Source organism: Populus alba, chromosome 4 (genome assembly GCF_005239225.2).
Source record: "Populus alba chromosome 4, ASM523922v2, whole genome shotgun sequence".
Classification (NCBI taxonomy): Eukaryota; Viridiplantae; Streptophyta; class Magnoliopsida; order Malpighiales; family Salicaceae; genus Populus; species Populus alba.
Window position 1 is genome coordinate 22468689 of NC_133287.1, and position 12153 is coordinate 22480841.

The window sequence follows — 12153 nt, forward strand, 5'->3', positions numbered from 1 at the left end:
TCGTGGAAATGGGGTTTTAGCATTCACACTTTCACCATCGAATCCTTGACCCAAAGTGATGGTTGTCCGTAACATTTCATAAATGAAGGCAGAAACTACATAATTCCGTGATGGACCAAAAAAAAAATCAATGGCGCCGCATTTTGCAGCATTGCATATGGTTTCTCTGGCAAGTTTGAAAGCCTCAGAAACCCACCATCCTCGTGGGGTCAAAATTATAGATTCAAAAGAAATTACCTTCTGGTTTAGGGTTAGGTTTAACCCAAGAAACTGGCAATATTTTAGGTGATACCATACACCAGCCACATAAAACACAGTCCATTCAACCACTCCCTTGGAGGGAGTCTGCAACTGACAATGCCTCCATACTTGCAACAACCGGCACAACACAAATATTTACTCTTATATGCGAAGAAAAGTATCAGATTTGTATAGAAGACCAAATAAAAAGAAAAACATTGCATGATGCACAAGATATAAAGGTGTATTAATTGTGTTTTTAGGTGGAGCAGCTTCTGAATTGATATGGATCAGAACAAGCAGCATCATTCAACAATCACTGTGAGCTTCTTCCACAGAGAAAACTAAAAAGACACCTGCACTGCGCAGCATCATACAACAATCACTATTATGAGCTTCTTCCATAGAGAAAACTAAAAAGACACATGCACAACAAAGCGAGACATGAGAAGGCTATATATATTTATATACAAAAGGCAGATGAGCTAGTGTAAACCAGAAAACTCAAAAGGAAACTGGAAAAATAATGATAGCTCATTTTCTATTCTTTCATTTGTTGAGAAAAAAAGGTGGAATGGACAACTTTGTGGCTGCTTTGAATCCAAACAAACAAGCGCTATAAGGTTAGATTCTTGAAACAAAATGATAAACAAAACCCATAACCTATTCATAAGGACAGAGTCTCATTCTCTACAAATGACAGGATTGATAATCAGTCACCCACCAACTCACCATAATTTTAGTGCTGCGTGTCTAGAAACTGCACTGGCCATTCCTTGTAACGCTGCAATAAACAAAGCCTTGGCTGCTGAGTTCTCTCTTCATCATTCCTTTTTATATTTCCATTCCAGCCATTTATGGCAAAACACAAGCATATTGGAGCATCAGCATCCAGGTCCAATAGTGGATGAGCGGTCCTCTGTGTTAACAGCTGCATCAGCATTGTCGCCAATTCCTTTGACCTCTTCTTCGGCTAGAAGTTTAATCTTGGGCAACAGCCTCTTGACTTCTTCAGATGTATAGATGAAAATCTTCTTCACCATGCCGCAGAATTCACTGCAATCAGATAGCAAACCAGTCATCATCAAAGCAATAAAATTCTCCAATTTTTTATGCATGTTTAAAATAATCATCCGAGACAATTTTATATTTAAGATGACTTTTGTTTAAAACAAAAATTTGTAAAGGAAGACAACTTGAGAATATAGAATATCAGTGTAGAATGAACTTACTTCCATGGATCATCCCCAACCTTCATCATGTCATCTTCATTATCAGTGTAGACAACCTGCCATTTCTTTGTGGATCCACTAAGCTCACCTTCAATATCAAACATTTCCTCTAGTTTCCTCAGCAGATCTTCGTAGCGTTTAAACTGTGTCAAATCAACAGCTCTTCCAACAGCAACCCCTTGCATGTGAACCTGGAAATGATACATAAATCATCAAACATTCATAGCTGGAGTAGAGAACCTACATACAGTACAAGAAATCATACTCCATATCCACACTATCAATCCAAAGCCATGTTTCAATTTGCTGTAATGATAGTGTCATGGAAAAAGTCTCAAGACAACTAATTGCTTTTGACAAAAACAATGGATTTTGTCTGGATTCCTCTCAGTAGAGAGTTCCTTCCATTATATAGAACCAAGTAGCATAATACATCCCCAATTAGATTTCCAGCTCCAACCTAGCTAAAGATGAAAACCATTTATATAACTATATAATTAGCATACAATTAGAATCATATAATTAATATGGCCTTATATAATGTCAGCCCATATCTGAATGGCATCAAGAAATTGATGTTGGTTGATCAAGAAGCATCAATTTGCCAGAAATTGATGGCGCTGTCAGGTCATAGCCTTGGTAAATATGTCAACAAGCTGAAGATCAGTGGAAACATGTAGAAGAGTGACAATCCAAGTATCCACAGCTTCCCGAATAGAATGGCAGTCCACTTTAATATGCTTTGCACGCTCATAAAAAAAAAGGAATGGTCATCGTGTTGTCTCCATGAAGAGGAGTGGGGTTAAGCTGAGAGAAGTCTAGCTCAACTAACAAACCACGTAGCCAAACAGTCTCAGAACAAGCAACAAAAATAGCACGATATTCAGATTCTGTAGAGGATTTGGACATGCATGCCCTCTTCCTACTCTTCCAAGAGATCAAGGAGTCACCAGGAAACATGCAACATCTAGTAACAAAGCGACGAGTATCGAAGCATCCAACGCAACCAGCATCACTAAATGCAACAAGGTGAAGAGGAGTACCGACAGGAAAAAACAACTCACGATTAAGTGAGCCTCAAAGATATCAAATGATATGACAAATAACAGCTAAATGTGGATGGCATGAATATTGCATAAACTAGCTAACTTGCTAAATTGCAAAAAAAATATCAGGTCGTGTGATCGTCAAATAATTCAAGCTCTCAACTAGTTAACAAAACACGGTAGGATCAGGAAGGGGGTCGCTTTACTCATGACAATGTCATGTTAACCTCCAAAGAAGTATCCAAGTATGAGGTATCTTGAAGACCTGCCAAAACAATCAAATCCTACGTATATCTATGCTAATTCAAAAATATACCAAAGTGATCGGTGTGAACCTCCAACCACACGAGGTATGTAAGCCAACCAATACCCTTCATATGAAACGAGTTTTGAAGATGCTACCAAACAAGTAATCAAGATGAAACTTGTCCCAGTAATAACAATATCAACAACATAGACAAGGAGAAGGGCAATACTTGTAGATGCCTTGCAAAGAAACAAGGAAGAGTCATACTTGCTTTGCTAAAAATAATACTAAAGCAGGGTGGCTCAAAATTTATCAAACCATGCTCAAGGGGCCTATTTCGGTCCACATAAAGAGCACTTGAACTTACAGACATCCAAGGAAGAGTTGGAGATCAGACCAGGGGATAGTGTACTTTGAGATCACCAAGGAGAAAGGTGTTTTTTACATCCATTTGACAAAGCGATCAACCTTGTTAAGTAGTAATCAAAATAACAGTCCGAAGTGTAATCATCTTAGCAACCAAAACAAAAGTCTCCTCATAGTCCACCTCATATTCCTATATTTTACCAAGAGCAACCAGCCATGCTTTATATCAATCCAAGGTCCCATCAGAATGGAGTTTGATCGAGTAAACCCACTTACAACCAATAACTTTAACAGTCAATGGGCAAGGAACATCCTAGGCATGAGCGTGGAGATTGATTACCATGGCCTCCCACCAACATTCAAGCTTAGCTGTCTCAAAATAACATGTAGGAATTGCAATAGATGACAAAGTAGCATGAAATGATGTAGGAGAAAAACAATACGGATCACGAGGACAAGAAAGTCTAGTAGAACGGCAAGGAATAGGGTCAGAATCCAACTCAAGCAATGTTTGGGATTGCAGCTATACCGCACTTTCTAAAATTTTTGAACTTTTTTTTTAGCTTCAAATTAATTTTGTTTTTGTGTTTTTTTATCGTTTAAATATGCTGATGTTAAAAATAAATTTTAAAAAATAAAACAAATATATATATATATATATATATATATTATTTTGTTGTATTTTCTAGCGAAAAATACTTTACATCTACCGCAATCTTTATTGGTGCCATATTTCACTTTTAATCTTTATTGTTCACTTTTATGATTTACAAACCTGTCGAGATTAACCTCCACAAGCCATAAAAATAACTGGAGGAATGAAAGGGTGCAGAAAAAACAATTGTCCAACTTTAAACCCCTTCACGAGTATCTTCCCTAACACTTAATTCTGCACAAGACAACTATAATGAAAAAACAAAACATCACAGTCATCATCAACTAACTAGCCTACTGAAATAAGACTAGTGGAAGGTTACCATAGGAATTAACATCTCCAACATCTTGAATAGGTAACTGACTGCCATTATGAATTAACTGACTACCATTAGCAATCATAGTTTGTAATGAGTGAGAAGAGTGTCAACGGAACTAGTCATATGATTAGACGCACTAGAATCAACAAGCCAAGACTTTAATGGTAGGAAACTGTTACTTTTAAGTTCAAAAGTTGAAAAAGCATAAATAATCACCTTCTTGACCATCTCAAGAGTAAAAACAGATGAATCACTAGCAGTGGAAGATGAAGAACCAATTTTAGCCTAATCTAACGATTCCGAGGAGGGGTAGGGCAATCTCTGATAATATGTCCAAGCTACTTGCAATAATTACAATACTTCTTCACACAATAGGTAGCAATATGTCTATATTCCTTGCAGCTATAGCATTGAACTTCTCACATCTTTACCTTTCCCTTTCACTTGAGCAACATAGACGACATTAATGGGTAATTTATCTTGCTGGAAGTTAGCCTTGTAGCAAAACGTCGCTCTTCACAAAGTAACTCCCCTGAGCACATATCTAAAGAAGGAGAGGGATTATGATTCATCAAACTAGACTGAGAAGCCTTGAACTCAAGTCGCAATTTCATCAAAAACTGATCTCTTGCTCTGCTCATGAACCTCCAAAAACTATAGCGAGAGAACCATCAGGTACCTTTGCATAAATTATATCAGCAAATTCTACCTAAAAGATCTGAAATCCAATAAAATACTCCTGAATTGAGAGATCTCCCGGAGTATAATTTGCAATTTCATACTCTAATTGAAATCGCCGGGCCATGTTTTTCTGACTATAGACTATCTTTAGATATTCCCACATGCTCTTAGCAATCTTATACGACCTCAGATTTAGAACAAAGGGTCAACAGAGGCTAACATCAGATTTAGAACAATAAGAGGGTCAACAGAGGCTAACATCCAGGTCACGATTAGCATCTTTGATATTCTACTGAGCCAACTTTGAATCCGCAGTAGGAGTCGGATCACTTCCATCTAATTGGCCCCATAACTCTTTCCCTATAACAAATAAACGAAATTGGAATTCCCAGGCATAATAATTCTTGCTCGTGAAATTCACCCCAAAGGACTGAATTACTAGTGGTCATGATGCCAAAAAATAACAAGTCCAAAGTCTAGTAATTAAACAAGAAGTCAGCAAGCCCAAATCACAAAAACACAACAAATCACCAAAATAAAATGAAGTTCAGGCCTGGTAGATGACAACCCAAAGAAGCCCAAGCCACTTTGACACCAGATACCGGCAACAACACCTTCTAAGATTGCGCCAACAACTAAAAAGGGCTACAAAATTTGCTGACAGCCAAAAAACGATCAATAGAATGATCTCTTATCACCCTCCTAGCAAACAATCAACAATTCTAACCCTCTTGACAATAACTACAGAATGAGACAGCCCTAATTTCAATGTTTAGGCTCTGATACCATGATACCATGACAGAAACAATGGGTTTTGTTTGAATGTCTCTCAATAGAGAGTTCCTTCCATTATATAGAACCAAATAGTATAATGCATTCCTAATTACAAGGCTAATTTCCAACTCCAACCTAGCTAAATATGAAAACTATATATACAACTATATAATTAGCATATTAGAATCCTATAATTAATATGGCCTTACATAATACCAGCCCATATCTGACTAACAGTGTTTCCACAAAGAAGAGGGGCAAAAGAACTAAAAGATAAAGTGCATAGCATTCTAATAAAAAAATAAAAAAGTCAAAAGGGCGTTACCTTTGTGCAACTCCTAATTTGCCTACTTTGCAACTCTTGGGAAGATCTCAAACATGATTTCTCAGGCTCGGAATGCTGATCAGACTCGGCTTCCAAAGACAGAACTGGGTGATCATTAACCACCGTTCCAGACACAACGACTGGTGAAGTTCCTTCTGTGTTGGAATTCTCAACAAGTTGAATCCCAAATAGTTTGTAGCCAATTCCAGTGCCCTGTCTCCTTTCCCCAGAATCTTTGTTTACAACTGGAGCAAAAGAGTCTGTGACACTTTCCACTCGATTAGGCCAATGCATTGAGTTATGGGAAACACTAGCCACTTGACTATTGCCTCGGAAGCCAAGAGAATTGACCTTAGCGGTGGTAGAGAAATTGGGTGATGAATAAAGGTCTCGTCCGCGTTGTGAATCACCATATGATAAAGCAGAGGACTCAACAGGGGATTTCCACATACCTAATGCACAAGGTAACAAGAAGCTTATCACAAGAAATCAACACAAGCAAATGGAACAACGAAATACAAAATGGAACGCGGACAAACCTAGTGCAGAAAGATCTGCGGTTGGTGAGGGCACGACATATGGTCGTGCCCGCTTGTTCCTTTGCACAGGTTGGGAGTTTGAAGGAGTAGTTGCAACAATCAGTTCCAATTCCCAGTGTGATACCCTCTCTGGACGCATGATGGATGAGGGTTCATCCCACTGGACCTGGCAGACAATATTATACCAGTCATGAACAAAGGCAAATTCACTTCTATGTTGGAAATTGGAAGAGCAAACTATGTTTCATCATAGGAAAGCCAAAATAGAGTTATAATGAAAATATCAAATCATGGAAAATGAATTGGAAAAAAACAAGAAAATACAGGTGGCACTCAATACTCGGAATCCATAATTAATAAACTATTAACCAAACAACCTTCAAGGACCTCCAATCAGAATCAGCCCATCCTGATGATATATTATCTCCAACGCCGACAATGGTACCACTAAACCTGTAGCATAATGGAGCATAACTATTTGAATGATGTAAATGAATTCTTGAACCAAGTTTTTAATTTAGAATAAGATAATACCTTCGTTCAGGAACTTCCTCGCCCTCGAATCTCATCTTAAACCTCATCCCTACAGAAAGCTTGTGGTTTCGAACCTCAAGATACTTGTTAAGACTTACAATGAACTCAGATCGACTTGTTCTGGAAAAAAAAAGGGACTTTATTCAGAAAAAAAAATATATGTAAAAATCTCAAACAAGAATTACATGTATGAGAAATCATACACTCAAACTGGTCCTGAGCTACAACAATCGACCCAAAAATGGACTGATAAATGTTACTAATTGGAAAGCAAGAATTAAAGGAAAATATACAGTTTAAGTATTTGTTGAAACATTCAGGAAAACACCTAAAAATCAGCAGTTGCTAAAATATGAAGCAAAAACATATCAGTTTAACAGTTCTCCTCAATAGCACATTAAAGCAACTGACATGTTAAAATGATACTCCTTTCTAAAGGTTGCTGGCAATTAGAAAGGATTGACACTTATAGTTTCTACATAAACCATTAGGCACATTATCATGCACAGTACTGAACTTTCTTAGGAGACAACAAAGTACAAATGACTTCAACACAAAAATATAACAAGATAATTGGACAGATGAACTCAGTAGTTGGATCAATAGAAATAAACACATACAAACCTTGGCTTATAGAAGACGGAAAAAAGGGTTCCAGTTGCAATGGCATGAGAAGCAGTAGCAAGAACCCCTAGATGCATGCTTTGGCTAGATATAACAGAAGATGGCATGTTCGTCTGTTGCCTCATCAGCCTCCTTACTCCCACACGAAGCTCACCATTTTCTCCTCTGCAAGAAAATTTTCAATCTATCATTGACAATTCTTTTCAGCAAGAAAATTGCTGCGAAAAAAAGACCACCATGAACAGCATACTTACCTGAGGAAGATGAATGCATCACCCGCAACTAACTTTTTGGAGCTAACAAAGACACTCCAGCCTGTCGTGAGCAAGTGACGCCTTGGTTGGCCTGCAAATTTATCTTTTAATCAGCATTCTAATGGTTAATACAGAATATTTTACATACTTTCTAACAATAAACCACGTGATAAGGAAAAAAAACTGACATCAAACCCCACACATAACAAATGATAAAAAATGTGAATATAGCAGACAAGTTGCATCACAAAACAATCTCTTTCCCAAAAACCCCTTTTCCTTCTCATAATTATGCATGATGCAAGGGAAAGGTCAGAGAAGGAAGAGGAAATCCCTTTCAAAAACCTTAGGCACGCTTTCTCTAAAAAACTGGCTTTGGAATTAATTGCCAAAAGGCTTGTTGAGTTGGGAAATGTTAGAAATAAAAGAGGTCTTTTATGTGTTATGAAAAATAATAATAACAAAGCCTTCATATGATCCCATAAACAGGTGCTCTCTGTTGGATCAGGCTACAGCATCAAAGTTGCACAGATGCTCACAACAAAAGGCTCAAAAGGAGGGACACAAACCATATCTCCTTATATGTAGATACAAATTCTACATAAACCGAGTGCCAAACCAAGCACAAAGACCTTCTGAGACATGTACAGAACAAGTTGCCAACTATAACTACATGGTGTCATATCAAGTAATAACTACTTTCTAACCTCGAAAAATGTGTCGAAAATGCCATTCATTGCCATGCAGATCAGTTGCAACCAATTCCTGCCAGGGTGGCTGCTGAGACATATCCTGAATGAAAAGGAGAGTATCATAAGCTCAAAAGGGACATGAATAACCATACAGTGCATATTAGGAATGGCACAACATTAAAATTTAGATGCTAACCAAAGGAGGCAGACAATCATCTGCATGCCTTCGAAGAACAGAGAAACCACCATGAGTGCTTGTGTCAGAAGCAGTAAGTGTCTTGCAAAATGAATGGACTGTGCATCTTTCAGGTTCTGGGAGTGGAGGATCAGGACTAGTAACCTCGCTTTGCTGATGCATGGAGGAAATGATGACAACGGCAGATTTAGCAAAAAAATGTACAAAATAAAAATGCACTCAGAAATCTTGTCTGCTACAAAAATAGAGAGCTTACATCTGGTTCAGGAAGTAGTGTTATCTGGGCATAAACTTCATCTGTTTCGGGTTCAGCCTACAATCCACAGTGAAAATAGTAGATGGACCAATATGTAGAAAATGCAGAAAAATGATAGAGATTCTCAGCATGCTAAACAGAAGATTTGTTAGGATTCATCAAAATTTAAATGTAAGATCATCACCAGCCAACTCACCCTGCGCTGAACATTAACTACTTTACACAGTATTTTAGATGGAAGATTAAACAGTGGCATTTGAGGCTCCATCCCCTGATGCATTGAAGCTTCAAGCTATATACAAAACAGATATGAAAACTCTGTCAGAAAACAGCAAGAGAGAGTATACAATAGAAGATATACGAAATAAAAACCTCACTACATATCTATGAGTAGAATATTTTAAGAATGGCAACAAAGATATGGCACAACATTCATTGGTCTGTACTTTATTGGGAATACCTGTTCCATGTGACCTTGTGGAAAATAATAAACTAGCTCCCCTTCACGAGGAAGAGTGACAAGAGGTCCAGCACAGGCATGCCATAATTCTTTGTACAGAGCATCATTGCATCCCCCTATTTATATGAGAGCACCGGATTAAATTTCATTAAGTGACGAACAAAAAGCAGACAGGCAAATAGAAAGCCAGGAACACAGATTTCCAGGAACAAGTTACAAATTCAGCACGTATCCTGTCATATAAACACATATTTTGCCCAGTTCCATAAACAAAAAAATATCCACAAGATTATAGAAACTGTAAAGTGGAACTACAGAAAACTCAAACCTGCATGAGGATTTCCTCCGGAGGTATGATTCATAGCCGCAAATGCCATGAGAAAACCACACAAACCCCTGAATTAGCAGCGAGGTCAATTTAGGAAAACCCTTCTGTAAAAGCAGCTCCATCAACAACAGAAAGGAAAAAAAATAGTAGCAATAAATTATCTCACCAAACAAAAACAAACCCATTACAGATATTGCATTTACTATCACTTAATGATCATGCAGATTGATTCAGTGTTACCTAATTAAAAGGAGACAAAAGCCTGCGTTAATTACTAATCATTTGTCAGCGCCAAAGCTATCTCTTCTTTTTGCCTTGAATGAAGCAAACAGACTTGGCAAATATTTCTACCTCATTTTTTCAAAAAAAAATCAACTTTAACTCCCAATATTACAAAAAGCATGGACCTTTCACAAGTTCGAAAAGCCCTTCACGATTTTCACAGATCAAAACCCACATTTATTTCATCACAACATGTAGTTTAGCTACTATAAAATGAAAATATAAACAAAACCATTCAAAATTCTCACAGAAAAATAAAATAAATCCATGATCACATCCTAAAACAGCATGATTATCTGCCAATATATACAAATATCGTACACAAACAAAAATAGTAGCTCTGATTACAAAAAGAAAAACCCTTCATGGTTGGACACAGAGAAACCATGGGAAAATAAAAACCCTTCTCTTAGTAAACACTAGAAATGACCAGGGATCTGCTGATAAACAGATTGCAACACCACCTACTTACTTCACTTACAAATTCACTAAAAACCCCTCTTAATCTCTCCAAACTAAAACCCCGGAAGAAAAAAAAAACATAGAAACCATAGCACTTTCACCTTGTTCTTGAGTCAGACAAGAAGGACCCGGGAATAGAAAGTAGTAAAGAAGAAGGTTGGGGCTAGCTTCGAGAGAGGAAAGAATGAATCAAGAAGAAGAATCGATTGGATCGAGGAGAAGGTAGATTCCACAGTATAAGAACGAGTGCTTGTGTGTTATATCGTCAATGTTTCGTCGAAGCCGACACGACTTGGCTTTGGCTCTCTTGTCGGCTTTCCATCTCATTTTTTGAGTAAATATTATTTTTTATTTTTAAATATATAAAAATAATATTTTTTATTTTAAAAAAATATTTTTAATATTAGTATATAAAGAAATACATAAAAAATTATTTTTAACAGGAAAAATAATTCAATTTAAAAAAAAAAACATGTTATGAAACTTGTTTCTAGATAGCCCCTTAAAAAATGTTTGGAATAGCAATAAAGATTTTTTTAATAATGTTTTTTTCTTATAAATATATTGAAATAATATTTTTTTTAATTTTTTAAAATTTATTTTTTATATTAACACACCAAAAATAATTTAAAAATAAAAAAAACTAATTTAAAATAAAAAAATAATAAATGTTTAAAAAACACAATTACATTACGTTTTCAAACAACTTCTTATACTCTAATCTCTTTCTTCTTTGTTACTAATAATTAATTATTATCTCTAGTTTAACTACCACTACCACCATTGCATTCCATTTCAATTTTTACATGATTAGCATAAATGTATATATTATATGGTATTTTTGTTTTAAAATAATAAAGATTTTTTTACACAATAATCTAAATGGTTTTAAGATAATACTCGATGATGGTAGGAAAAAAATAAAGATAACTAGGATAACATAAAAGGTAGATATTATTTATCATTTAAAAATAAAAACTCACTTTAAAATTATTGTGGAAAGTGGAAACAAATTTATTCTATATAAGTTTATGTATTTTTTATATTTATTCTTTTTATCATAAAATACCATTGAAAGATAATTTTTTAATGTTTCTACTTTTGTCCCTCCAACAAAAATATGTTTTTGTTTTTCTATACCTATATTTTTTATTTTAGAATATTAACAAAACACAACCTTGAGTTCAAAATTTAAAATAAATATTTTAAAGAATTTATTATTTTTTTCTAAATAGACCAAAGAAATATAAGGATATTCTTTTAAAACCATCTAAGGAAAGAGTTAGTCTCAATTAATATATAAGTTAGTTTAAAAATACTCTCACTGTAAAAAAAAAAAAAAGTTATCTTGAATTCTTAAATATATGGATTTAAATCCAGGTATGCACAGCTAGCATTTAATATAAGGAAGATAAAATTAAATTAAAAATTTGAGTGAAATTCCACTATTTGAAGTTATTGATAAAGTTGTCATGTTAAAAATTATTTATTTAAATAATAATTAAGTGTAAATTTACACGAGTCCTCCACGCTACTTTGACTCTTGAGAGAGAGTAAAGGCAAAGGCAGGGATACCCTTCCTTGTCTTTTTCTCATTTGGATTATTTTTATTTTTATTTTTATTTTTTGTGTTTTATAAAC

The 12153-nt window shown here is 35.5% G+C and overlaps 1 protein-coding gene across 5 annotated transcripts; it reads right to left on the reverse strand.

Moving 5' to 3' along the window:
* Positions 1 to 383: 383 nt before the first annotated feature.
* On the reverse strand, positions 384 to 10814 carry LOC118031102 (auxin response factor 1). 5 transcript variants are annotated; one of them, XR_004684457.2, is made up of 16 exons: positions 10614 to 10810; positions 9769 to 9872; positions 9441 to 9556; positions 9177 to 9272; positions 8981 to 9037; positions 8725 to 8877; positions 8544 to 8628; positions 7837 to 7927; positions 7583 to 7747; positions 6959 to 7078; positions 6802 to 6877; positions 6425 to 6590; positions 5886 to 6337; positions 1473 to 1663; positions 973 to 1296; positions 384 to 596 (listed from the first exon to the last, which is right to left on the reverse strand). XR_004684457.2 is itself a non-coding variant. In XM_035035394.2 (15 exons), the coding sequence occupies exons 2-15, from the start codon at positions 9815 to 9817 to the stop codon at positions 1125 to 1127; spliced, it is 1989 nt and encodes a 662-aa protein (XP_034891285.1). In that variant the 5' UTR covers positions 9818 to 9836; positions 10614 to 10810; the 3' UTR covers positions 757 to 1124. The 5 variants fall into 5 exon arrangements, 3 of the variants coding, with proteins under 3 accessions (XP_034891285.1, XP_034891284.1, XP_073264839.1); XR_004684456.2 differs by having other exon boundaries at positions 384 to 601; XM_035035394.2 differs by lacking the exon at positions 384 to 596 and having other exon boundaries at positions 757 to 1296; positions 9769 to 9836.
* Between the last annotated feature and the right edge of the window lie 1339 nt (positions 10815 to 12153).